The sequence below is a fragment of the Theileria parva genome, chromosome 1, assembly GCF_000165365.1.
Source record: "Theileria parva strain Muguga chromosome 1, complete sequence, whole genome shotgun sequence".
Lineage (NCBI taxonomy): Eukaryota > Apicomplexa > Aconoidasida > Piroplasmida > Theileriidae > Theileria > Theileria parva.
The window spans coordinates 892,656-917,500 of NC_007344.1; the positions used below are offsets into that span (position 1 = coordinate 892,656).

The window sequence follows — 24,845 nt, forward strand, 5'->3', positions numbered from 1 at the left end:
GTTTAAATAAATATCACGTTAATAAATAAGTAATTAATTGTGTAAAATACTTTTAGTAACTATTGAGTTGGCTCCACATGATATTGGATCGAAATTAAATCCTTTACAGAATGATTTATCTGGGCATTGAACGCAAGATGTTCCGTTGAAATAAAAGCCAGGCATACAATTTCTGCATTGATATTTACTTGTTGATCCTGGGCTCTTAGTGTATGCATAAACACCTTCTGGAGTGTCTGAAGAACACAAAGTACATTTTTCATTTGAAATGGCTGATTTGTAGGAATAAATGTTACAAGGTTTGCACCCATCTTCTGTTAATTCATAACCTGGGTTACAGAGACATTCACTTATTGATGTGCTTCGAGGTCCTAATGTAGAGGTATTTTCTGGACAATTATAAACTACATTTTTTCCTGGACAGTAAGTTCCCTGCTGGCATTCTTCGCATTGTCCATTCTTATCAAAGTAACCAGGAATACATATACATTTTAGCTCTTCACGTGATGAAGCTCCTACCACAGAACTAATTTGATTTGGTAGACATGTTTTATCACAAGAAATTGCTCCTAGCTCGTCATTATACTTTCCTTCTGGGCACTTGATACATGTTTTGGTATTGCTATAAAATCCGGGTTTACAAAGACAATCCAGAGGACTAGATGAAGCTACACCTTTCGTTGTCGTATTAGGCATATAATCTTCACATCTTAAACAGGTATCTAGGGTTAAAATATGTCTATAAAATCCTATTTGGCATTCGGAGCACTCTCTAAATGCTGGAGAGTACTCATATCCAAGCGGGCACCTCGAAATTAGTTTAAGAGGTACCGAGGTCTTACCGAGTAGAAAATCTACGTGAATAACTACTTCATAGTATCCTCTAAAACGACATGTTCCGGAAATTTCTCCTGTTGAACGGTTCAATTTTAATCCTGTATTTGGTATTTCTTCTTCTGCAACGTTGTCATCTTCAGTATATTTAGATATATAAAACCTCAATGGTATGCCATTTGATATTTCTGGTTGAAGGGAATACTCAATGTTGAACCTAAGATCAGTTAATTCTGGATATTTTACTGAAACTTCAAGCAAGTTGTCGTACTCTATCTGAATAACATATTGGAGAAACTGGTTTTCAAAGGAAATGGTGTTCAATGACATAATATGGGTTTTTGTTGTTATAAAATCTATGGTTCCAGGAATACTTGTTACAATTGAATAGTACTTTATTTTATGGTCATCTAGATAAAAAACCTTGATTTCATCAGATTCTTGATGACTCAGAAATATAATAAACCGGTCCTGATTAGCCACGGTTCTGGTTGATACGTTTAATCTAACTCCATGCGTTACTCCAGGGAAAAAATCTTTAACATCAATGGCATCGACCTTTTTGGCAAGGTGGGTTTTTTTACTTTCAAAATCAAGTTCTATTTTATAATAATCCAAAGACAAATCTTCAGTTATCAGAAAACATGAATAAATTTTATCAGACACCTTATAAATATATACGTTTTTGATATCATGATGTGGTGGAATTTGTATAGAACCCAACTCCTGAAGTTCTTTATTGAATTTTATAGTTTTTGTCTCTTCCACTTTTGGGCCAGCTATTTCGGCGCTTATCAAATGCCCGATTCTTGATTCACCAGTAGAAACATAAACATGTTCTGAAGATAAGAAAAATGTAGCATCTGAAAATGAGAACATCATTTCCATGTTATGTATTCCAGAAATGATAATTCTTGGTTCTGGCCCATCTTCGTATACATAGACTGAATTTGGTGATAATAAGCACATTAGTTTATTTTCTTCGTCAAATGATATGTGATTGATTTGAACTAGTGGTACATTTATTTTGACAACAGATTTGAATGAAGTTTCAAGATTATCAGTCTGTGTAAAACATGATAGTTTCCTCTTATTATAAAAGCAAATACGAACTCCATATATAAATCTACCATAAAAATCATTAGACTTAATAATTTGATTAAGTTCTAAAGACTGCATTTTAGATTCAGATGCAATTCCTGCGAAATAGCAACCCTTCTGTACACATGAACATACTTTGTAAATTCTATCTTTCGGTGTAAATTCACCAAAATAACTAATATAATTTCCAAATGAAATCCAACGACGCCCATCATTAGGGAGCCAAAATCCTCCCTGGTCTCTAGATTCACTTATCTGTTCTTTGTATGTGTAATTTTCTGTAACAAAGGTTATGAAACTTGAGTACTGATTTGCAGATGTAGATATGTTGGTTAATTCTGTTGGTTTAAGCATTTTACAATTAAATGAGAAGTCATTTGAAAAGAAAAATCTCACAGAATAAGTAACACCAGGGAATCCTGTTGTTGGGACCAGGATCTTAATCGCGTCATTCTGTCTATTGATTATAAAATGCGTGCCGGAAAGAGGTGTTTGGGTATTAATTATTCCGATAAAGTCCCAAGATACTTCATATTTCACATCAAATTCTATAATTTTATCAGGTAAGGTAGTTTGTTTTGAATGCATTTCGGTAATTTTTTGTGAAAGTTCTTTGTGTGATTTAGGATTTATTAAACAAACGTAATATATTTTACCTGGTGTTAATCCCTTAAAAGTGTTGGTATAATATTTCCATGAGTCTTTAACTCTATGACTATATGAATGTGGATAAACTCCCTTTCTGTCATTGCATATTGTTTGGTAGTCTGTATACTGACTGTTTCTTGACATAATTAGTTTAACTAAAAATTGTTCTGAAGAACTAGTTTTGATTTCGGCTATCATATCTCCATCCTCCCATTTTGCTTTAATTTCTAAAAAGCTTCTTTTTGATGGGTAAACTATTCCCATAACTGAATCAAACTGATCTTCTGTAAAGCAAAATGTATGCTTCCAACGGTCACAGGCTAGAATTACATATGGGTAACGGTTATCCACGTACAATCTGGGCAAAAACATACTATATTTAATCCATTTGGTTCCAGAGGCGGATTTAATACTCTTGTCTGGTAAATATACAAGTTTATTTGGAATAAAATCATCAAAAAGAACATTTTTGTAGTATAATGAACGGTATAGATCATCTGTGTTATATGACAAATTAAAATTATATTTTGTGAGGACGGTGTTGTGACCGATTTTATGGTCATCATTACTGCAATTCTGGATATCGAATACTGACCTAGGTACTTTTGAGTCGGCTACTCTAGATACTGCCGAATTATCCTCTAAATCACAAGCGTGAACTAACATTATTTCACTCAGTGGGTGAAAATCTGAATTTAAGGTAATTTCTGCTATTCCCATTGGGTTTGAATAGAATACATTTTTAAAGTATCCAGAGGTTTTATCATTTACCTCAAAAGTATAAAGAGGTATTTTGTGTTCTGGAGATTTGTCACCTTTGAATGAGGCACATATTCTCACCTTTTTGCCGTAAAGATCTAATGGAAGTAGAAATATAATTCCTTCAGGAGTTATTTTATGAAATATGTGTTCTATCTTCCACTGTAAATTTTTATCTCCGCACCTGCTCGGGAGTCCGTCAATATCTTCAGCAGACTGAGCACTTAAGAAAAATTTGTCACTAGAAAGCTTCCACATATGATCACCTTCATTAAAAGGTTTCGGATTTTTTAATTTTATTTCTGCGAGGATATGTTTGTCAAGTACCTTATGTTCAAAAGAAGATATGTTACTATGATTAAATACAGTTATTCTGTACAACAATGTAGGAAGGTTAGTATCGTTCTCGAAAAAAAGAAAAATGTAAACAACACTGAATGGGTCAGATTGTTCTATGAAACTGTTTAAGGAGACATATGAAACAAGTTTATTGTTACATAATGTAAAATTTAGAGTTTCAGTAGGATTTCTATATTCATACTTCTTAGAAACTACAAGTTTTACACGTTTTTGATCATAGTTACCCAAAATTATCCCTAAATCGTTATTATCGTCGATTGAATAAAATGTAGAAAGTCTTATAAAGTAAATATGTTTGTCTTCATAACTATTGGATTTTTTAGGTCGATTGTCTAAACATATTCTTCCTTTTGGAAGGTGCCAATTATCGCGCTTAAAAAGTGCTTTATAATAGTTTAATTTTAGCTTAGGCGGGTCAGGTGGTACATCTGTTACGTCATCAAATATAAGATCGAATTTTTCAGTTTTTTCATTTTTAAAGCAGTTATCAGAAAAGTTTATATAGGCGTTTTTTGGTTTATAATTGAGTTTTAATCTTAAATCACATTCGGTATCATAAAGACAAACATAAATGAAATCCAATGGGTCAGGTATTGGTGTAGAAAAGACATGTGATAATTTAAAAATTAAAAACAATATTAGAAACTTAAATACCTTCATTTGTATTTTCATTAATGTGTTGAATAAAAAGAATGATTTAAAAAAATATAGAAATGTTTTTAAAAGGTTAATTAAAAATAAATGTTATAAAATTTTAATATTTAATGATTGAAACAGAAAATATATACAATTAATAATAGAAATACAGAAAGTTATTCAAATGTGTAAGATATAATATAATGTCAAGATGTATACACACCAACGAAGAAAAATGGGGAAATGAAAAGATTAAATTTACAGAATTCTAATATTTAAATATCTTTTTACACTGTTATATTTAATTTTAAATAATATTCTTTTCATTTGTATATTAATTTTGGCCCTTTTTGTAATTTTATATAAAATATTATTGATTCCTTATTTTAAAAGTGATTACACTTTGTATTTTTATATTTAACATCTAACCATGGTATAAATTAAATTTTAATGAAATTCGTTGTTGTGGCTGTCCCCGGAGTCATTTCTCCCGAGTATTTTCACTATTGCCCATTATTTTTAATTTTAGTTCAAATGGCGACGAGATTCTTAGAGCAATCGGGGGAAAGGAAGGCTTACGTTCAGTTTTAAATGGAGAAAAATCAGGTATTTATTTTTCCATTTTATTTATAATTTAGAACAACTGATATTGAGGTTTGGAATTGACTCAACAAGTAGTTTCGTTCCAGCCAACACATATGAAGATAACATTCCCTGTAAATTAGTGGCAAAAGCCAAGCTTTGGAAGTCTGGAAAATGTACTATAGAATTGTTGGGGCCGGTTGTAGATTACTTTTCATTTTCACACCCTTCGGACTTCCTTCACTTAAGTCTACAACCTGTCGTAGCTGGAGAACTGGTTGGTGACAGATTACCATCAAACGTACCAACTATCCCTCCACCGATTTTCACCAAGATTGATATGATCGATCAATTGTTTAATAAGAGTTTGTCAAGTGGTTCTACCCCTTCTACTACCCAGAAGGTTAAAAAGTACGCTTCTGGCTCAATATTCAGCTCAGTAGCTCGTTTTGAAGACACTAATGTTCCACTAACTCCACTAAATCTTGCTCTGCCATCTCCAGGTAATTAAATCCAGAACCATAAAGTTTAGATCCAACCTTGATGAGTTATATGGAAAACTTGTTTAATAAAAGAAAACTCTGGCTGAGGAGTGCATTAGATGAATTTTTACCTGTAGGATATTCCAACTGGAAGAAGAGAACGGCATTTTCAAGAATATGTTATTTATTCTCAGGTAAATAAATTGGAATATGAGTATTTAGATGGTCCATGGAGAGGATGCATGTGTAAAATAGGCTATGATCCAAGAAAGGATATAGAATCGAGATTCTATCAGGTATGCATTCCCTTCACTAAAAATTTTCAGACCATTGATTTCAGAGATCCACACTATAGAACAATTTCTTGGAAAACCGGGAGGCGTTCACTGTCAAACCCTGAAAATCTAGGCCATGAACTTACTATAGATAAGGAGAAGACATATGGAGAACTTTCCAAAGAAGTTATAACACCGAACCCTGAAGTTCATTTCTTAATTCCTTCAAACAGGCCTTCACAATTGTACCAATTGTGTGATATATGTGACGCCGGGATACAGAATATAGTACACTCAACTGATTTTTCAAGCGGAATTTTGAACAATGAATGCTCCAAATCTACAGGTAAGCCACTATACCCTAAAATATATTTGAAGGATGGTATTCCGTGTCAGCCCTAACTAAAATAAGGGATATGATGGTCGTAAAGTCACTTCGCATGAGACATCAACACAACCAACTAGTCACAAATTAATAATTTTTTAATTTTTGTATTATATCACATGTACATTATTTCTATTTTGTTTTAAAATGAAAGATGAAGAGGATTTAGAATTCAGGAGATGCGTAAACCATATTCTGTCAAACTCGACAAAGCAAGATAATTTCCTCAAGTGTATCGACCTTCTTGGGATTAAAACTAACCAATTTAATATAATACACGTTAGCGGAACGAATGGAAAGTCTTCCGTGGCATTCAAGGTCTCAAAATGCCTGGTTTCTCTGGGTATATTGCTAAATTTTTAAATTTTTTGTAATTTCAGGGTTAAAAGTCGGCTTGTTCACATCTCCGCATATTTTTGAGTATACTGAAAGGATTAGAGTGCAATGTGTACAGATTTCAAAATCGGACTTTGTTAGGATCACTGATTACATCTTCTCTGTTATTGGGGATATACCTATTCATTTCTTCTCCGTAAGAATTTACACTTTTTCACTCTAATAAATGTTTTTAGTCAGTGCTCTTGATATCTTTGGTGTATTTCGTTGAAAAAAACGTAGAATGGGTCGTTCTCGAATCTGGGATAGGAGGCCTTCTTGACCCTACCAACTTTGCACCTAACACAAAGGCAGTAGTTATATCCTCAATTGGTTTGTTTACGATATTTACATTCCGAACATAGGCTACGACCATATGGCAATCCTAGGGAAAACACTTGACGAAATAGCTCATCAGAAGGCTGGGACTATAAAACCTGGCTCAGTTGTAGTTCTTGGGCCGAACTGCTATAAAGATGAGATTTTTGAAAGTAAGGCTAAGGAAGTCGGAGCTAAAGTGATAAAGAATAACAAGAAAGACTTCGAATCCTTCGATGAAGAGAATACAGAAACTGCCAGGTACCTGTTCACATAACACCTGTTTTCATTATAATCCAGACTGGTTGTTGAGGAAGCATTGGGATTAGGGAAAGCTAATATTTCTGCGCTCAATTCAAGGCTGAAGATGAGGCTGAAAATACTCTCCAGGGAGGAATGTGAAGTGGTCAAGAACCATGTTTTTTCTAAATATCCTTCACTTGTTCCTAAATTGACCGAATATGGTATTCCCAAGGCTGTTGTTCTTGACATTGCCCATAACAATACTGCAATCAATAGACTCTGCTCCGTAATTTTACACATGAATTCAAATTAATATTTTTAGGATTTATTCAAAGTTTTTACCGGGAATGCTGTTTTTTGTGTTTCAATTTCACAAAATAGGACCTTGAATATTTTCAACCCTCTTGGCTCATTTTTGAAGAGAGATAATCCCTCAAAACCTTCAATTGAGGTTTTGTATTTGGATGTAAACCATTCATATTGTCGAATGCTTGAAGATGTAAACCATGATTTGGATAACCCTGACTTATCTCCCGAGTATCTAATAGATAATAAATAAATATGTAAATAAATTTTCAGTGTAAAGAAGATTTTCAAGTCTGGCCTGGATAAGACAAGACAAATTTGTTCCACAGAGTCTAGTGGATTTAACCACTCTAATGCAGTTTTGGGTAAGTAAATGTATAAAACATATCATGAATAGACGATTTTGATAAAGTTTTGTATAGTGCGTTCATTGAATCCTGCAAGAATGGCGATATTCTTGTACTGACTGGTACCGCGTACATGATGGAGCAATCTTTTAAATCTCTGGGTTCTAGTTTCTAGGTGTTAATCTCTTCCTCTTTAGTTTATTTCTTCTTAGTTTCTTGAGTGTTGCGATCCTAGTGTTTGTTATTACTGATACGGCTGCATGTTTCTTTTTAACTAGTCTTGACTTCAGGACAAAGGTCCTTGCAAAGCTCAGGAGTTTAAGATATTCCAGTGGCGTATTATTCTTATTGAACCAGTTTTCTATATTTTCTAAAACACCGGAAGCCTTATCTGCATGTTTAGTATCAGGTTCTCTTTTATTCCTTGACTTGTGACTGATTCCTGGGGGCTTCGTGTGTGCAACTCTGAATAGTGCAATCATCAGCTTCAAGAGCATAACTCTATTTCTTGGCTCATATACTACCTCCATTGTGGCCAGATGTGAGAAAATCTCCAAAAGCACATTTAGTCTATGTGTACATTCAGACTTTCTTCCGAGGTTACACCTCAGAATGTAACACAGCTTTGAAACCATTCTCTCGAGTGATTTATCCTTAAAATTTTCCAAGACATTTATGGAATTTATAAATACTTCCTGGGTTGCCTGTTCCAATTTTCTGTGCCTTTCAATTGATCCAAAGTATGTCGACAAGTTTCTGAAACTTGACTTCAGTAGTATAAACACTCGGACACTAAAGTTGGGTATGAGTTCTTGTAACTTCTTGGTAGGTAAAACTTGAGAAAATACCCTAAGACTTGATGCGAGTATCCACGGATGCTGTGATGAGAGTCCTGAATTTAATACAAAATTCCAAATTCTTGAGGCAGGTTCTCTACTTAACTCAAACTGTAGTGTGAGAAAATGTTCCAAAAGCTTTAGCCAATAATAACAATTCTGCCAGTGATCATTATTGATTTCACCTATAAAACTACTCAACGGTTTCAGGTTTAATTTATTAATTTTATGGAGTGACTTTTCATTCTTGAGTGCCAAGTATACAAAAAATGAAAATGCCAAGTGTACATGACTTTTCATCTTCCTTACAAAGTGTGATACCATGTCCAAAAGTTCATTCTTGTTTTCTCTGCTTCCTGTTGACCAAATGTTTGTGACTAGTATTTGTAACAGCTTCCTGCAACTTGTATCATCTTCAGACACCAGTTGTGGTAAAACTGCCACTACCACCAAGTTTGCATATCTTTTCCAAACCACTGGACTTGACAATTCCCTCTAAACAATAAACTGAATGTAAAAATTGTATAATATAGGTTTTAATTGGTATTGTGATATCTATATATAAATAACATAGATAATGATATATGGATAACTGGTATAAATGTCTAAAGATACCATGATGATTGTGAGTGTTTTGATGGTGACTAATCTGACTTGTGGGTCTGAGGAGTTTATATGTTTGAGTAAAAGTGAGAATCTCTTTGATCTCATGCTTTCATCCATCGGTAAAAGTATAAATGAGTATCCAACTACCTTTGAAACCGACGATATTGACCTGGTTGATATGTTCCCTTTTAACATTCTGATCATTACTTCATACGTTACTTTGTAAAACTCTTTATTAAAGTATACACTTAAATTTTCGTTATCTGCTATTCCATTCTTTGCTTCCTTGGCTTTGTATCCATTTAACAATTTGGGCTCACCTAAAGACTTTTGACTTGACAAAATATTATTCGCGTTGGTAGAAGTTATGGTAAATGTATTTGTTCTAATTGTTGATTGGATCAGAGTTATCAAGAGTTTCAGGAGTGACGTATGTAGTCTTGGCCTGTTTAAGTTAGTCTCAATTTGGAGTAATAAACACTCCATTAACTTTCCACTTCTTTTGGACATATCCCAAGCTTCTTGTATTATGTCCAAATATTTATTCTTGAAGAATAGTGACATGAGTGCTATATGGTCTTTTGCAAGTTCTTCTGAACCTACTAAATCCAGTGATCCCATCCTTTCAACTAAATTTATGGCCAAAACTAGTCCGAAATCCTCAATTAACTCAGGTCTCGACTTACACAACTTTAACAAACAGCTACAACTCGACTTTTGAAGAATCACCTCTTCACTTAAAAAACTCACCAGTACACTAAATTCACAAAGACGATAACGAGTTTTGGGGTCTAATTCTGTGGTTTCACGGTCCAGAACACTATTTTCAGATACTGTGTTACTAGTTTTATGGTCTAGATCATGATTATCCAATTGATTTAATGTATTATTAGACACATTGGGTTCGGTATCGGTAGAGCTTACTATATTACCAAATAAGCGTATAGATGAGTTGACAAATAAGGGAGCAAAGATATGGTTTTCAAACCCGGGTTTCTTCATGGATGATTCTAGGGATCTACCTGTTGAGGCACCTGGCATTACCGTAAATCTTTCAGTCAATTTTGAGTAATAACCTTTTTTAGCGGGTTCATCTTCCACTGATTTCGGTTCTGGCTTTGATAGTTCGAAATAATCACCAAAAACATAATCAGGAGTTGACATGTATTTGCTATACAACTCAAGGATATCTTTTGGAAACTGTGAAATGTTATCTTCAATCCCTCGCACCTTTGATAACATTGTCATAAATAACTTAAAACAAACTGTAGTCTTATCTATACTCTTATTAACTATAACGCCTGATGTGGCTGAAACTATCAATTCATTGATTTTCCTCAAAAATTTATCAGAATACTCCAAAAGACTCACCTTGGGACTCAACAACTTTCCATTTAAAAGTGAGGTCAGAAACGTAAAATTCTGTTCAACAACTTCCAAAGTCGCATACTGTGAAATCAGAGAAATAAGTTGTGGTGATTTCGGATGTCTTGCTTCATCTATTTTTGATTTTGAGTCATCTTTTTCCTGCACTCTCGATATCTCATCCAATATCATAGTGTACAAAAGCTTAAGTTGGTTTCCTGAGCCCAACACATTCTCGTCATCTAGTACTTTGTTCAAAATTGAATAAATTGTAAAAATTAACACTGAGCACTTGTATCCCCTGGTCATGTTCGTGAACAACTCCCTAATAAACACGTCAATATACTTTGTTTTAAACGGTCTTGCCAGCTTAATTAGTGATATTCTTGCCAGCCTCCTGACGTCTCTGTTTCTAGATACTAGAAACTTGGCCAACACCCTAGTATGCAGTATCAACTCCTTATTGATTATAGATTCCGGGTAATATTGGAGCAAGTAACCTATACACTCAAAAACTTCCACCACCGGAACATCTCCTTGCTTCTTCTTTCCCTGCACAACACTCATCTTCTTCAACTTGGATAATATAAGGCCAACTCCCAGTGTATCTTTAAATGGTTCTGCTCTAGCTGAGGAATTCTCTTGTTTTTCTGACCCTTTCAAGCCCATGTTATGTGAATAAAGCTCTACAACCTTCAACTTTGTAATTGACGAGAAAATCTGTAAAACAATTGTTAGTTTACAGGAATCATAGATTTTCAGCAGTTTTTTCAGTATCTTTATGAAGGAATGTACTGGCAAGAGATGACATGATGAAATCAAGCATTGTTTAGAGGCTTCAGATAAAGCCAAATTCCTCACCGTGTTCCTTTGAATTAGGTACTGGGTACACAGTGGAATTATCAGCTTCAGCAATGTAGCGTTTGAGAAACAGTTCGACTCAACAAGTGCTTGCAAACTCCTCAACCCTCTAGACCTCTTAAACTTTTGCAATTCCCTCATACTATGGAGGTGGTCAGCCACAACTGGGTTTGACAACAAATCTGAATGTAAATCTGAGAACAAAACCGAGTTAGAATTCAATATAGTAGAAAATAGCCTCACATACTGCTCTAAAATCTCCAGACATAAGCAAATCAGTGAATCTTCAGAATTTCCTCCCAAACACCGACGTATGAATGGGAATAACGTGTTTGAAAACAAGTATGTTGGTTCGGAATACTTGCCATAGTCTAGACACACTGGTTCTACTAATCTAAATTTAACAATCTCAAGAACTTTAAATGACAGTGCTGCCACTGACCTCCTTACTCCTGGATCACCTTGGTGACTCCATAACAAGAAGAATGAATGTGTTAACAGTGTATCAACACACCTAAGTGACAAGTTTTTACTATCCAGGTCTTGTATGATTTCTGAGATGATTTCCACATTCTGGTCCAAATCCAGCCTCAACTCAACTGATACTTTATTCATTGCACATAACCTTTCACCCGTATATCCAACTCCCTCATCTAAAATATTGTTAATTCAGTTAAATATTGTTAAATAATATTAATTCTGTAAAATATTGTTAAATAGTCTAAAGCATTGTTGAATGGTGTAAAGCATTAAATAGTGTTAAATTACCTTTTGATGGTATTTTAGGTATGAGTGAGGACGCGTAATGTCTACATCTGTTATCTGGCACCAGTGATAACACATTGTTTATGAACTCCCATATATGTTCTAGTGACTCTGTATCTTTTGGCTCCAGTAATGATATGCATGTTTCAAGGGAATTTAGTATCTTTTTCCATAGTTCCAAATCACTCTTTGAGTTTAGTTTCAGTGATGTATTCATTTCAGTTCTTGATGGTAATGACGAGATGAATATTGACAACGCCTTTTGTTTTACTTCGTTGTCAAGATCCAAGACTACAATGTATGAGAGTAGGTTACATTCATATTTTCCTGAACTACACATTGAATCTAGCAAAGCCTCTGATGAATTTATCATTAATGTTTTCATTTCAGTGTTTTCTGTCAAGTCATTCTTTTTCAAATGATTCGGATACAGGTTATATATGTTATTCGCCAGAGTTAAGTGTTTTTGTGTTAACTTCGACTGGAAAACTGACGGAAACAAATCCTTAATAACTTTTGTGCAAAATGACTCTATATAATCCATCTGAGATGTGCATATTAAAACGAAATCGAGCCCAACCACCTTAATGAGTTCTACTATTGTCTTGGAATGCCTGGACAATATTTCAAAGAAGTGCCCTGTTCCAAATATTCTTACCAGCTCAATCATGATTTTAAACGTACGTTCTACTGTAATCTTCGAGTCTGAAGACTGAAACTCACGGTTTTCCTCAAGGAGTAAACAGCAAAACTCCATTATCTTCAGAGCCTGGGGTTTCAAATGATTCACTAGTCTCTTAATTATCAAATTCAGTGTTGTCAAGACATTTGGTAAGTTAAAATTACTCTTTTCAACACTTGTAAACTTCAGTGCATCAACCATCCAATTGTATGCCTCGTCACTTTCATCTTTGAATAGGCTTGAATACTTATTTGGCACCAACTCCATAATCAGCAAGTTAACATACTTTGGGTCAAAATTTAAGAAATAATCAACAATTGTGTTCCCGTGTGATACATTTGAGTATTGATATATTCTTGGTACTATAAGCCTAATTTCTATTCCAATTGACAGATTTAAGTTCTTTCTGTCCTCTGGAGTCTCACATGCCATTTCCGAATATTCATACTTCTTAGTCAATGCTGATATCTGCTGGAAGTTCCCCGTGCACATTTCTGAAAGTCTTTTTACATCAATTTTATGCCTTTTTGAAATAATCACCAGACTTGACTCACGGATTTTTGGATCCTTGGACCTCAAGCCTGCAGTTACACATGCTCTAAAAAGCTGGTCGGGGTAATTTTCCTTGTTAAATTTATTGAAAAGCTCACTAAGTGTACATAGAGAATTCTTCAAAAACTCGCTGTTCTTTTCAAAATGCTCTAAAGTGTAATTTACTAAATCTTCCAGCTTTGATTCCCTATCCTTAACTGCTGATATGATTTGAAATATAACCTTGAGAAGATGAAATTGGATTGTGATGGCATCCGTTCTTTCTCTACTTGTGTAATTCAGTGCTGATTCCAATATTTTATTATCAAATTCCTCTAATCTTAATTGTTTAAAATTGCAAAATTTCAACATCTCCATGTACAAGTCCCATGTGGGCTTCAGAGACTTTTCATAACCCTTAAGCTTAGAAATTAAAACCATGTTGGCACTGTATGCACCTTCCCATAGTGGAGAAAACTTAACATAGTATTGACTAAGTAAAATCTTCTTAATCAACACAATAAAGAGCTCATATTCAGGAGCCCTAATTGACTCGAAATCAATTAGATTTACAGTTCTAGACATTATCATACACTTTTTCCTCGAGGTTTCAATATCGTTAGCCATCATCTCCATCTCCAACAACTCGTTTAAATGATCTGACACGGGGGAATTCAACTTCTTATAGTGCAGCTGTACCAGCTTAATAACATTAATTCTCAGAAATTCATTCTCATTTGGTAACCTTTTCATTATCAAATCCATTACTGAATCCAAGGTGTCATTAAAATTTGAAACTAAAAACTCAAGTAAAAAGTAATTGTCAAATAAATCCAATTTCGAAGAAACTGCTATCAATTTCTCAATCCACGCACTCTTGTCACCCTCTATCAACTCAAACCCTATAGTATAAATTTTAAATAAAACTCTTGGATCATATCCCGCTTCAAGACCTCTTAAAACCTGAGCTAGTGTCCTTTCCATTAACTCATTTGCATTTTCAATTTTAGACGCTTTTGACTTAATTCTCACCTTGTTAATACATGATAACCCGTAAATTATTCCAAATAAATTCAAAAATGACTCCATACTAATGTCATATTCCATCTGTACAAGCAGGTCTATACACTCCAGTACCCTTTTAAGTATCGAAGGGTTCACAATGAGTGGGTGAAATATATCCTTATTGTACAAAATGCTTGAGAATACTAATAGTATATGTGATACCTGGGTCAGGTTATTTGTTTTAAGTCGCCATTCAAACAGGGATAGAAATGAATTTATGTTATTCATTCCCACCAGATTATGATCAACATTCGTTAGAAACAGACTGAAATCTCTATCAAATGTCTTAGTTGAGTCTGTATCTGACCGTACTACCCTCAGGAGATAACTACATATATCTTCAAACAGTTGCGGTCTTCCACTGTTTGAAAACCTTAACAGTGGTGCTATAAAGTCACTCAGCATAATACTGAAGTAATCTCCGACTGTGATGAGTGGGTAGTTTTTAACCGTTGTAAATTTGGTTTCATTGAAGGTCATTAACATTTCTATATTCAACTCCAGCACTATACAAACTGATTTAAATCCTATTTTACAGTATTGTGATAATATTTCCAGATTTTGTGATAACTCCAATTTTTGTGATAACTCAAATTTTTGTGATAACTCAAATTTTTGTGATAAAATGTCCAAATTTTGTGATAACAATTCCAGATTCGTCTGGTATGAATTTTTTAGCCATGATAAATCTACCTTACTGTCCTTAGCGTGTGTTGACATGAGTAGTATTGTCTTCCTGATATTTTCTGCAACTTTTTCAAGATCCTCAGTTCTGTTTGGTATGAGATCCTCAAACATGAACGTGAACAATGACTTCAGTTTACTCGTGAAATTTCCATCTATATTCTGAATAATTGAAAAGATAACCTTCTCAGATCCATCCCTATGGTAAATTAATGTATTACATAACTTACATGCTTATACAGAGTGATATAACTTGCTTAATGATTGGGATTGGTGCTCTTCTCAGTAACATACCCAAAGATTCCATTGATAATCTCTTGATAAGTTGATTGCTTGAATTTAGCCATTGCATAAAATCCTTTAAAACAAATCCAAGGTTGGTCAAAATATAAGTTGTGTGTACTCTAAAAAAGTTATTATATGGTAAACTAACCTGAAATATGTCAGTATGAATGTGAAAATCGGCTTAGAATTCAGGTTAGTGTTCAACTCGATAATCTCAAGTAACTCATCAAATGGTACATTTAAGCAATATTTAATCCCAAAATCCTAAACTTTTATTAATTTTCTTAAAGGTACCTTGAAGTAAGCTGCCATGATCCTACAAAGATAATCCAGCTCAGTTGGAGAAGCATCTTTGCAGCAATTTAGCAGAATATCAACTGGTTTTTGGAAATATTCATAACTCTTTTCATTTAAATCAGTTACAAAGTCTAAATTCTGAAAAAACTCTGACTTTTGTAACTCTCTGAGCTGATTTTGAAACTTGAGAACATCCTTTACTCTTAGTATATTTGTTAAAGTAACTTTAAAGCATCTGGGCGGTCCAAATTCATCTATAATTCATTTTTATATGTAGAAGGATAGGTATAACTAAGTTTACCAAGGTACCCTTAGAAGTAAATGAAACTATGTCGTCATATGCAGAAAGTACGAGCGATTTTGCGATTTTAGAGGATGATTGAAATTTAAATCGCTTTCTTTCACCCATTTTTATCCGATTTTAGGTGAAATTCGTGTAATATGGTTAGATCTAGGGTCATAGATATTTATCTTTAAACTGAGGCTTAAAATGTAACATATATTGTATGAAATTGTCATTTTAAAATTATTTATTAATATTTGAGTCTTTGGTATTTTTTTGTGAATTTCTTAAAGAATTTAAGTGACGTTCGTGGAGTAGAAATAACAACTGTGCTTGGGTTCGTTTTGCATTTTTCTTTGAATCAGGTAAAAGTGTGGGATCTTTAACTTTTATACACTCTTCTATTTTCACTAGAACTTTTCGAATCTTCCTAATTTCCTACAATTATTATTAATGTGTTAGATAACATAGAATCTTACCTCTTCCAGTTCCTCATTTGACTTCTCCCTCCAATACTTGGCTTTGCGATATTTTATACAGTTTGGGTCATAATTTTTATAATTGGCCGTATGTATTACAGTTTCAATTGACGTACGACTGTTTAAGCGAAATTGTGTGTCAAAAGTCCTTCTATTTAAATTTTGATAATTTAAACTCAATAATCCATAGTCTTTATTATTAACTTTAATGTTTGAGTTGGAATTTGTGATAAAACAAGTAGTTTTTTGAGGGAAATATGTTACAAATATTATGAGAAAAATAAGTTTATATAACGGAAAAACTGGGCCATTGAGATTATTTAATAAAAAATTACTCATTATAACATCATTATAAATGTTAATTTACAATTTCCATGATATTATTATATATGAAATCCACAGTGTGTTAGGCATTAACATATAAAATGGTGATTCATACTAAATAACAGTTATTTCTTTCTTTACTTTAGTGGAATTTTAAAATGTATTTAATTGTAAATAATAATTTATATCTTCTTAGATTATGATTGGAAGATTCCATATCGCAACCAAGAATATTAATCTTCTATCCTCCCTTCAAGATTCTGTAACTTGTATTAACAAAGTTCACTTATCAAAATTGTTAAATTTACATGAAAACAATGTTATAAATCCCAGTGACTACAGAAATTTAATTTATTATTTATCTCAAGCTCCTGATAAGCTCAGGTTAAATGAAGTTAACACCCTTGTAAAGGGGATGTTGTACACTAAATATAAACCAGACTCTTATTTTTTTGATAAAATCATGTCAAATTTGGGTAGGAATTACCAGGAAAATCCGCTCCTGTCAGTTGATACATTTTATTATTTACTTCTCCTAAATCATGAAGATGTTTCTCCAGATGAATGTGTAGAGTTTCTTGATAACTTTAGGATATCTGCTGATCTATACGTTCAATTAAAACTGTTAAACGTATTCTACGCTATACAATTTTACCACTCACACATTCAAGAGAGTTACACTCCTGAAATTGAAAACTTTGTAAAATATTTAAGGCTAATCTCACCTAAACTTAAGTTAAAGTGTGGAATCAAAGAGGAATCGAAGGAAATTAAACAAGTTAAATCAACAATGGATAGTTTAAACTTGGAATATTTTTCAGCAATAACAGGTACCAAATTGTAGAAATAACAATTTTAGGCCACATATACAGTCCGATAATTTTAAAAAATACTAATATGGCAATTGAAATGAGATACGAAAGGTTTTAACAAATAACTAATAATGTGTTTTAGGGATAAATACCTTGAATCCGAGGATTCCTTACCAACAATACAACTGTAAGCCTTAACATATTTTGAAGGTTTTATTGATTTAGGAAACAGCTTATTATGAGGGATTTGGGCTGGAGAGTTCGTTTCATTCCCTTCGAGCGTTGGAAACACAATTCCACGGGTAAATTTCATTTAATTTATGAAAAATTAATTTTCTTAGATTTTGAGAGGAGAAAATATTTATCTAAATTTGTCAGTGAATTTTATGTCGAGACCCAATTTACCGAGAATCCACCGTGGGTGATTAATATTAAAACGACATCACACATTAAAAAATAACTCTGTAAAATGTAACATAATTTAAATTTTTTAATATATTTCAATTTTTAAAAATTTATTGCCTTTTAAAAAAATGTATAAAATAATTTTAAGGGTGATTTTTCTTCTTTTTTACATTGGCTACACTGTGGTGAATGTGTGTATTAATATTACCTACATTTGGGGTTAAATTTAATATTTTAGGTTTTCGGGTTCTGGGAAACTGATTTCGTAAAGGATTCGAAGAGTATGCCATCTATTGAAATTAAACTCGCTCCTCCTGAAAATGTAATTTAACCCTTAATATGTGCGGATATAAATTATGTGTAGCCACTGCCTCAAGTTGAGGAGGAAATAAAGTTACTGGAGTCAAATCGCATTGAACTTGAAGAGGTAAGTGATACTGTGTGTATGTGTTTCAGGGTATGATGTCAAGACTTGAGCAGGAGTATAATAATGCCCTTATGAACTCTAAAGAGAAGATAAAAACAGTCATAAACGATGTTAGTTTGTTGATAATTTTAATCATTTAGAGCCTGTCTGTTTTTGATAATAAGGAATTAATTGCGGAGTTATTATCCAAATACGCTCATCAAGATCATAAATCCAAGTACAGCCAATTATGGATACATAATTGTTTAGAAATGTTGGAGGAGTGTCATTTCTACAAACTGATGAAGCTTATGTTCCAAGCTCAGTTAGGGTCATGGTACTTTAATACGTAAATTTAATTTATTAGATGTCCGAAGTTGAGCCTCCAGATCCTTCAATAAAGGAGAAAATGGTTAGTCCACCAATCCTAGTAATAGATTTTAGGACCAAATTGAGCAAGCGAGAAATGATGAGGAAATCCAAGAGTTTTATCAAGAGTCTAGGGAATTTGAACAACTAACTCAAGTTACGCTAATTGGTACAGAGTAACATTAGAATTTAATACTTTAGAACTTCAGAAGGTGCTACAACTACAACTTAACCCTTACCTAATCGAGACGGAAGTTGGTTTAACACTCGAGTAATTTTATTTTAGAAACTGAAAACCGCGTTTCAACACTTTGATCAGGGGAATGTGTACAATGTGAATCATGGAAATTACGCCAATCCTGTATCATTTCTTCAAACCCAAGCCTCAGACTTATCTGAAATACGTCAATTAAATGTAAAAATCGGACAGTCTGACACACCGTACGCCATTAACACATTTCCACTAACATATTTAAATTCAATAACTGAGTGACTTAAATTCAATAACTGAGTGGCTTAAATTCAATAACTGAGTAACAATGGTTTAGATATCCAACTGTTGAGGATTATGTAATGAATATGGAGAAGAAACGAGACGTTTCTGAGAAATTAGTATGGAATTATATAATAAAAATACATTTAGGCGAGGAATAAAATCTTAAATATGTACTTGAACTTGATGAAGGTAGTGGAATATCGAAGTTAAAATCCAATTTTAGGCTCAACATGAGATGATCGCAGATGAGTTACACCAAGCTGTCAGCAGGGTAATATCCCAATACAGCGGAATAGTAGAAGAAGCAAATAAAGGAACATTTAACAAATCATCACCAAAACAAGAAATGAATAATAAAAACAATGAAACTCAAAAATCTACGACATAATATTATTTTATAAACCAAATTTTATTTTGTATTAAATGTTGTGGATTCTATCTGTTTATGGCACACATTTTAATAAATATTTAATTTATGGTATGGAAAGTGATGATAAAGTTTCTGGCGGTTTTAATTGTAGTAGAAAACTTGTGATTATTGTCGGACCGACCGCCAGTGGCAAAACCAAGTTTAGCGTCGATTTTTGTAAAAAATTAAAGGATTTTAACATAAATTCTGAGATAATTAACTCAGACTCAATGCAAGTAATTATATTCAATGATTTATTAATTTTACACCTACACAATGAATGCATAGGTTTATAAAGGGTTTAATATTGGAACTGCTAAACCTTCTGAAGATGAATTAAGCTTGATACCTCATCACCTGTTAAATTTCGTTGATCCTACTGAAGATTATAACGTTTCTATGTTCGTTAAGGACTGTTCTCACTTGGTATTATTGATCTATTTCAATGATTTTTAGATAAATGTTCTCTTTTCTGAGAATAAGTTACCTGTAATTGTTGGAGGCACTAATTTATACATTGAAGCACTCTTATGGCCATCTGTCATGGACTCTAACCACAACAGTAGTTTGCTATTTATCTTATTTTTATCAGATTCTGAGAGTTTGGAAGAGTATTTTGATGAACTTGACACTCGGACACTTTATAATTTATTGACTGAAATTGACCCTGAAAGAGCCAAACAATTACATCAAAACGACCGTAAAAGGATATTACGAAGTTTAGATATTTATCACTCACAAGGTATTACTCACACTAACCTCATTAAACTCCGTAAAGACCAAAAACATAAAGAGGGAATTAGGTAACTCTACACATCACTTGATAAAACATTGACTGATTAGATATGATCCGCTGGTGTTAATTTTAAAATCTGATCCTGAGATTCACAGACTAAGGATTAAAGAAAGAGTTCAATCTATGCTCAAGGTAAACCCCTTGAAATATTAATCAAATTTTAGTCTGGTATCCTAAGAGAGTGTAAAGAACTACTTCATCTAAAAGGTATTCAATACATAAACTTAATCCTCCCAGAGTCTAACCAGGACTTAAATACTAAGAAAGGAATTTTTCAAAGCATCGGTACGTAACAACATAACAACATAACAACATAACAACATAATAACATAACAACGTAATAACAATTATGAACTCAACTTATCTAAATTTTAGCATATAAGGAACTGATACCTTTAATAAATTATTCTGGATTCAATGATCCTTCTGAAGAACTGCTGGACAAGTGTGCTACTGTCCTGGAGTCTAAAACTTGGCAATATTCACAAAGACAAAGGACCTGGATCAACAACAGACTACTCAAAAGTGGTCTTAAAACTCATATAATCAATACCAGCGGTATTTTTTACCCTGTTAAATCATTGTAGACGTGGAATTATGGAATAAACTTGTAATGGAAGGTGTAGAAATTACGATTAAACATCTTAAGTGTTAAATTAATCGGTTGTAAAGGCTACTCTGTAACTATCTTTGCCGCTGAATTTGCGAACTTGTTCTTTAGCTTTTTTCTTCTTATTCCAGTCATCAGTAAGTTCATATAACACCTCACTGAAATGAACGTGTTTGTCACCTAATCTTGTGCCATTAAGTGTTAACAGTGTCCTTGTTGCGATATCCGGTGTTGAAAACTTCACGTATCCATACCCTTTGTGACGTCCTATGCCAAATTCACTAAATAACAATTTGGTACCTGTGGTTTCATCTAAAACTAGTCTCGTTTTACTAGTTAAAGGTCCGTAAATATACTGAAAAAAGTTATCGAGGGCGTCTGGAGTGATTTCTACGTCAAGGTTTGTGACAAATAACATCCTGGCATCTCTTAGAACTTTACTCTTGTATAGCTTACACCTTTCTCTTGTTAATTCCTGGACATAAGTACCTCCATACCTCTTAATTGAGCTTGTTCCATGCGGCCTCTTACCATACTGCGTTTTAAATTGGATATTTAACGGATTTATATGACGATTCCTCGGTTCCTAATGTTATTCTCAATCCCTTAAATTAATATTTATCATAATAATCATTCATTATGAAAATTAAGATAAAAAATACCTTGAAAGAGGTGTTGATTACGAAAGTGCTGGAACTTGTGATTATTACGCATCTTAGTAGAATTAATCTCATAATCACATGTATCATAATGCATTTTTAAATTTATTTAGAATTATTTTCACATCTTTCATCTTATAAATAATAATTTTCAACCTTCCATAACATGTGTAGATTCCACACAATAACATAATAATCATTGTAATATAATTATGTGTGATAATCATATTGTAATATAATTATCTATGATAACCATGTGTAATAATGAGTTCTCAGGAAATAAGTTTAAAACTGTTGAATCGCACAAAGTATGCTCAGAATCGTACAAAATATTATACTGTAGGGAACACAGTCCTTGCTCAAACCGAAAGGCCTTTGTTTATCACTGGTAGTTTCAATGACTGTGTTGGTAATCTTAAATCACTCTCACTTAGGAAATCTTACCTTAATCGACACTCGTCTAAACGTGGCCCTTTCCAGAAACTCAGCTTTCCTCATGAATATTTCAAGTTTCTAGGCGATCCCGCCTACTACTCACATTCTGAACTTCTATACGCTTGTTCTTACTCTTCTGAGAACTTCATGTGTGATTCCTACTTCTGGAAACAAATCTGTATCCGCTCATACACAGTTACCACTTATCAATATTATACTTGATACTATATAATATTATAAATATTTAGACGGTGTATATTTATTGTAGGTGAGAAGCTACGTGAGGTTAGGGACGTGGTTGATATAAAGGATTTATTAAGTTGTTTGTGTAGTGTAGTGAAGGTGAATTATTATGATCGGGACCTTCTTCGTATGTTATCTAGAGAGTTTGTCGATGACATTGATAAGCTCTCACTTGCTCAAATTCATCAACTTTTACACTGTTACTTTAAGCAAAACGTTTACTCTTGTGACTTGATAGATAAAGTTGGACTTAAAATTACTCAACACATCAGCACAGCCCAAACTAGTGAACATAGTGACAAGGAAATTAACACTAATGTGAGTTTTTTGGATAAAATTAAGGATTTAATACCTGGCAAGGCTGTGGATGTGGCACAAAAGTGTGAATTTGACCTTAAAACTTTATCTAGAATTTGTAAATACTTGAGCTACTTCAACTACGCTAATTCTAACTTTTACTCCGCCATTTCTAACCTTTTTATTCTTTACTGTAATCACATGGACTTCACATCAAGACTTCATTTTTTCAACTCCATCAATCCTAAACTAATTAATAGTCCTGAATCAACTAATCTTAATGATTTATTAACCAAGTTTCTCCAATCATTCAACAATGACTCAATAATTTATCATGAGAATGTGTTTGACCATGAGAATGTGTATGACCATGAGAATGTGTTTGAACTTGGTACATTTCTATCATCTGAGCTCTTTAAAAATGCTGAAAACTCTAAACTGCTTCATAATCTTTGCTCAATCGCTTCTACAATTAACCTAATTTCCAACTCTATATCACATTTACACCATTTTAATCAGTCTGAAATTGTAAATAAAATTCTAAATTCCAGTGATACTGCCACTGGATTAGCAAAATTGTTTGACAAACTTTATCAGTACTGTGATGATATTATTGATGTAATGTATAAAATAACGCCCCTAAACACGAATGGTAAATCGCCTTTTATTCAATCACTTGAGAATATTTTTATGGACTCTATTCTCACCTCCGTTAAAGCCCTAAACTCATTTTATCGCCTCCAAGTCATTCAATTATCAATCATCAATTCTAATAACTCACTATTAAACACTGGAAACTCAATAATCAATTCTGAAAACTCACTGTTAAACACTGAAAACTCACTGTTAAACACTGAAAACTCAGTATTAAACCCTGAAAACTCAGTATTAAACCCTGAAAACTCAGTATTAAACCCTGAAAACTCAGTATTAAACTATGATAACACATTGCATAACTACGAACAATCGAAACGAATGATTTGTAGAGTGTTAAAATTCACTACTGAGGATGATACAATTCACGCGTATTTCCTTAAAAATTGTAGTAAAATAAATGTTACCAGTTCTGACGTTAGCTTTATTTCCAAGGTTTCTCAGTGTCTGGAAGACTTCAATTGTAAATCTCAATCCACGTCAAATTTAACTTCAGCGTTCGAATTATTCTCACTGTTACCACTGATTAAAAGTGAATTACGTGAAGCCTGTGGTAAAGGCGTTGAAATTTTATCTCTTGAAATTATTAGACAACTGGTCGACTTCAATCGTCAGGACATTTATAGAATCAAACTACTTCTCAACTTTACCAATACAAATTCACTTCTAAATCACTACATCTCATACTTTCCTAAAATCACTCGAAGACAACACCTCAAACATCACTACCAATAATTAATCCACACAATATACAATTGAATATATAATGTACAATATACAATATATGATGGAATATACAATAGAATATATAATGTAGAATAGAATAATTGTATAATGTGTAGGTGTAAAAAGTGTATTGAGTAGTCTGAATTGAGTTGAGAGTCTTGGAAATTAGACTAAGATTGGCGGCCAAAACGTCGCTTTCAGGCTGAAACTAAGCTGTTTTCTGATGGGCGTTGAGTGCATTTCTGCACCTGACTTTGCAGTCGAATCTGGCTCCTCAGACCTTCCCCTCTGCTTCATCACACGTTCGTACACAGAGAATTCCAAGCTAACACACTTTTCACATTATTAATCAGTAATAGTCGTGCGAGTTACATTACCAATTAATAATTTAAATTTTTACCAAATTATTGGCAAATTGATAAAATTTATAAAATTTATAAAATTTATAAAATTGATAAGATTGTTGAAAATGATAAAATTGATTTGGTGGGATCTGGAACGTGGATAAGCTCTATTTTGTGGATGTGGATTAGTTGTATTGACTGAGTTTGGCGACGGCATGTGTGACAGGGAGGTTCAAAAGTACTACGCACAGATTGAACCTCGATATCTCAACGGATTCCCCGAGCGCCCTTTCGGCGATAGTTGCACAGAGACTTTCCCCATAGCCTGTTGGTTAAACCGCTTGTACACTACGAAACAACTTCTCGCCCAGATCCCAACCTAATCCATCATCAATGTTTATATAATTGTGAGAGTGGTTTATATAATTATAATTAATGGTGAGAATAGTTTATGAGTGTGAGTGGTTTAT

The 24,845-nt window shown here is 33.3% G+C and overlaps 10 protein-coding genes and 1 non-coding gene across 11 annotated transcripts in view; 6 read left to right on the forward strand and 5 right to left on the reverse strand.

The window, feature by feature from the left end:
• Nucleotides 1–33: 33 nt before the first annotated feature.
• TpMuguga_01g00438 (uncharacterized protein) lies at nucleotides 34–4,374 on the reverse strand (the record flags this gene model as incomplete). The annotated part of the gene is made up of 1 exon (XM_760872.1): nucleotides 34–4,374. One exon carries the CDS (start codon nucleotides 4,372–4,374, stop codon nucleotides 34–36), a length of 4,341 nt encoding a protein of 1,446 aa, XP_765965.1.
• A 196-nt stretch (nucleotides 4,375–4,570) lies between these two features.
• Nucleotides 4,571–6,170, forward strand: GTF3C5 (RNA polymerase III transcription factor (TF)IIIC subunit family protein). The gene is made up of 7 exons (XM_061304997.1): nucleotides 4,571–4,832; nucleotides 4,868–4,944; nucleotides 4,977–5,423; nucleotides 5,453–5,596; nucleotides 5,625–5,698; nucleotides 5,729–6,023; nucleotides 6,056–6,170. Exons 1-7 carry the CDS (start codon nucleotides 4,789–4,791, stop codon nucleotides 6,151–6,153), a joined length of 1,179 nt encoding a protein of 392 aa, XP_061161571.1. The 5' UTR covers nucleotides 4,571–4,788; the 3' UTR covers nucleotides 6,154–6,170.
• On the forward strand, nucleotides 6,156–7,852 carry FPGS3 (bifunctional protein FolC family protein). Its single transcript, XM_760874.2, has 8 exons — nucleotides 6,156–6,405; nucleotides 6,443–6,594; nucleotides 6,635–6,770; nucleotides 6,803–7,016; nucleotides 7,056–7,284; nucleotides 7,321–7,535; nucleotides 7,578–7,669; nucleotides 7,702–7,852. The coding sequence occupies exons 1-8, from the start codon at nucleotides 6,210–6,212 to the stop codon at nucleotides 7,824–7,826; spliced, it is 1,359 nt and encodes a 452-aa protein (XP_765967.2). The 5' UTR covers nucleotides 6,156–6,209; the 3' UTR covers nucleotides 7,827–7,852.
• On the reverse strand, nucleotides 7,816–16,037 carry TpMuguga_01g02100 (uncharacterized protein; the record flags this gene model as incomplete). Its single annotated transcript, XM_061305182.1, has 7 exons — nucleotides 7,816–8,982; nucleotides 9,103–11,972; nucleotides 12,088–15,245; nucleotides 15,277–15,450; nucleotides 15,480–15,595; nucleotides 15,626–15,882; nucleotides 15,938–16,037. 7 exons carry the CDS (start codon nucleotides 16,035–16,037, stop codon nucleotides 7,816–7,818), a joined length of 7,842 nt encoding a protein of 2,613 aa, XP_061161959.1.
• An 89-nt stretch (nucleotides 16,038–16,126) lies between these two features.
• TpMuguga_01g02470 (putative integral membrane protein) lies at nucleotides 16,127–16,767 on the reverse strand. The gene is made up of 2 exons (XM_061305231.1): nucleotides 16,391–16,767; nucleotides 16,127–16,349 (listed from the first exon to the last, which is right to left on the reverse strand). Exons 1-2 carry the CDS (start codon nucleotides 16,727–16,729, stop codon nucleotides 16,155–16,157), a joined length of 534 nt encoding a protein of 177 aa, XP_061161960.1. The 5' UTR covers nucleotides 16,730–16,767; the 3' UTR covers nucleotides 16,127–16,154.
• A 49-nt stretch (nucleotides 16,768–16,816) lies between these two features.
• Nucleotides 16,817–17,998, forward strand: TpMuguga_01g00443 (uncharacterized protein). The gene is made up of 5 exons (XM_061304998.1): nucleotides 16,817–17,544; nucleotides 17,574–17,637; nucleotides 17,669–17,713; nucleotides 17,752–17,828; nucleotides 17,868–17,998. Exons 1-5 carry the CDS (start codon nucleotides 16,914–16,916, stop codon nucleotides 17,984–17,986), a joined length of 936 nt encoding a protein of 311 aa, XP_061161572.1. The 5' UTR covers nucleotides 16,817–16,913; the 3' UTR covers nucleotides 17,987–17,998.
• TpMuguga_01g00444 (putative blood-stage antigen) lies at nucleotides 17,999–19,592 on the forward strand. The gene is made up of 13 exons (XM_061304999.1): nucleotides 17,999–18,122; nucleotides 18,170–18,253; nucleotides 18,296–18,358; nucleotides 18,388–18,468; nucleotides 18,499–18,575; nucleotides 18,608–18,674; nucleotides 18,705–18,749; nucleotides 18,782–18,875; nucleotides 18,908–18,960; nucleotides 18,993–19,147; nucleotides 19,255–19,318; nucleotides 19,350–19,391; nucleotides 19,426–19,592. The coding sequence occupies exons 1-13, from the start codon at nucleotides 18,060–18,062 to the stop codon at nucleotides 19,588–19,590; spliced, it is 1,053 nt and encodes a 350-aa protein (XP_061161573.1). The 5' UTR covers nucleotides 17,999–18,059; the 3' UTR covers nucleotides 19,591–19,592.
• Nucleotides 19,593–21,112, forward strand: Trit1 (tRNA dimethylallyltransferase). The gene is made up of 9 exons (XM_061305000.1): nucleotides 19,593–19,847; nucleotides 19,900–20,037; nucleotides 20,068–20,173; nucleotides 20,204–20,414; nucleotides 20,455–20,539; nucleotides 20,572–20,614; nucleotides 20,645–20,692; nucleotides 20,783–20,965; nucleotides 20,995–21,112. Exons 1-9 carry the CDS (start codon nucleotides 19,626–19,628, stop codon nucleotides 21,060–21,062), a joined length of 1,104 nt encoding a protein of 367 aa, XP_061161574.1. The 5' UTR covers nucleotides 19,593–19,625; the 3' UTR covers nucleotides 21,063–21,112.
• Nucleotides 20,935–21,851, reverse strand: TpMuguga_01g01232 (RNA recognition motif family protein). Its single transcript, XM_061305167.1, has 3 exons — nucleotides 21,680–21,851; nucleotides 21,318–21,603; nucleotides 20,935–21,284 (listed from the first exon to the last, which is right to left on the reverse strand). Exons 1-3 carry the CDS (start codon nucleotides 21,764–21,766, stop codon nucleotides 21,064–21,066), a joined length of 594 nt encoding a protein of 197 aa, XP_061161575.1. The 5' UTR covers nucleotides 21,767–21,851; the 3' UTR covers nucleotides 20,935–21,063.
• An 89-nt stretch (nucleotides 21,852–21,940) lies between these two features.
• TpMuguga_01g01233 (uncharacterized protein) lies at nucleotides 21,941–24,157 on the forward strand (the record flags this gene model as incomplete). Its single annotated transcript, XM_760881.2, has 2 exons — nucleotides 21,941–22,289; nucleotides 22,380–24,157. 2 exons carry the CDS (start codon nucleotides 21,941–21,943, stop codon nucleotides 24,038–24,040), a joined length of 2,010 nt encoding a protein of 669 aa, XP_765974.2. The 3' UTR covers nucleotides 24,041–24,157.
• The window catches only part of TpMuguga_01g01234, a 5,697-nt gene continuing 4,901 nt past the window's right edge, over nucleotides 24,050–24,845 (reverse strand). Inside the window, exon 1 of the ribosomal RNA XR_009718799.1 lies at nucleotides 24,050–24,845. This exon is cut by the window's right edge and continues 4,901 nt beyond it. This is a non-coding gene — a ribosomal RNA (28S ribosomal RNA).

Bases quoted from the DNA above. Each gene is read 5' to 3' on its own strand.
- GTF3C5 (XM_061304997.1), top strand. From the start codon at position 4,789: ATGAAATTCGTTGTTGTGGCTGTCCCCGGAGTCATTTCTCCCGA. The intron at 4,833-4,867 runs GTATTTTCACTA...TTTTAATTTTAG, and splicing joins CCCGGAGTCATTTCTCCCGA to TTCAAATGGCGACGAGATTC. The intron at 5,424-5,452 runs GTAATTAAATCC...CATAAAGTTTAG, and splicing joins TCTTGCTCTGCCATCTCCAG to ATCCAACCTTGATGAGTTAT.
- FPGS3 (XM_760874.2), top strand. From the start codon at position 6,210: ATGAAAGATGAAGAGGATTTAGAATTCAGGAGATGCGTAAACCATATT. The intron at 6,771-6,802 runs GTTTGTTTACGA...TTCCGAACATAG, and splicing joins AGTAGTTATATCCTCAATTG to GCTACGACCATATGGCAATC. The intron at 7,285-7,320 runs GTAATTTTACAC...TAATATTTTTAG, and splicing joins CAATCAATAGACTCTGCTCC to GATTTATTCAAAGTTTTTAC.
- TpMuguga_01g02470 (XM_061305231.1), bottom strand. From the start codon at position 16,729: ATGAGTAATTTTTTATTAAATAATCTCAATGGCCCAGTTTTTCCGTTA. The intron at 16,350-16,390 runs GTAAGATTCTAT...TAATAATTGTAG, and splicing joins CAAATGAGGAACTGGAAGAG to GAAATTAGGAAGATTCGAAA.
- TpMuguga_01g00443 (XM_061304998.1), top strand. From the start codon at position 16,914: ATGATTGGAAGATTCCATATCGCAACCAAGAATATTAATCTTCTATCC. The intron at 17,638-17,668 runs GTTTTAACAAAT...AATGTGTTTTAG, and splicing joins ATTGAAATGAGATACGAAAG to GGATAAATACCTTGAATCCG. The intron at 17,829-17,867 runs GTAAATTTCATT...TAATTTTCTTAG, and splicing joins TTGGAAACACAATTCCACGG to ATTTTGAGAGGAGAAAATAT.
- TpMuguga_01g00444 (XM_061304999.1), top strand. From the start codon at position 18,060: ATGTATAAAATAATTTTAAGGGTGATTTTTCTTCTTTTTTACATTGGC. The intron at 18,576-18,607 runs GTACAGCCAATT...ATAATTGTTTAG, and splicing joins CATCAAGATCATAAATCCAA to AAATGTTGGAGGAGTGTCAT. The intron at 19,319-19,349 runs GTATGGAATTAT...AAATACATTTAG, and splicing joins GAGACGTTTCTGAGAAATTA to GCGAGGAATAAAATCTTAAA.
- Trit1 (XM_061305000.1), top strand. From the start codon at position 19,626: ATGTTGTGGATTCTATCTGTTTATGGCACACATTTTAATAAATATTTA. The intron at 20,540-20,571 runs GTAAACCCCTTG...ATCAAATTTTAG, and splicing joins GAGTTCAATCTATGCTCAAG to TCTGGTATCCTAAGAGAGTG. The intron at 20,966-20,994 runs GTATTTTTTACC...AAATCATTGTAG, and splicing joins TCATATAATCAATACCAGCG to ACGTGGAATTATGGAATAAA.
- TpMuguga_01g01232 (XM_061305167.1), bottom strand. From the start codon at position 21,766: ATGATACATGTGATTATGAGATTAATTCTACTAAGATGCGTAATAATC. The intron at 21,604-21,679 runs GTATTTTTTATC...GAATAACATTAG, and splicing joins TAATCAACACCTCTTTCAAG to GAACCGAGGAATCGTCATAT. The intron at 21,285-21,317 runs GTACCAAATTGT...AATTTGGCATAG, and splicing joins AGTTTTAGATGAAACCACAG to GACGTCACAAAGGGTATGGA.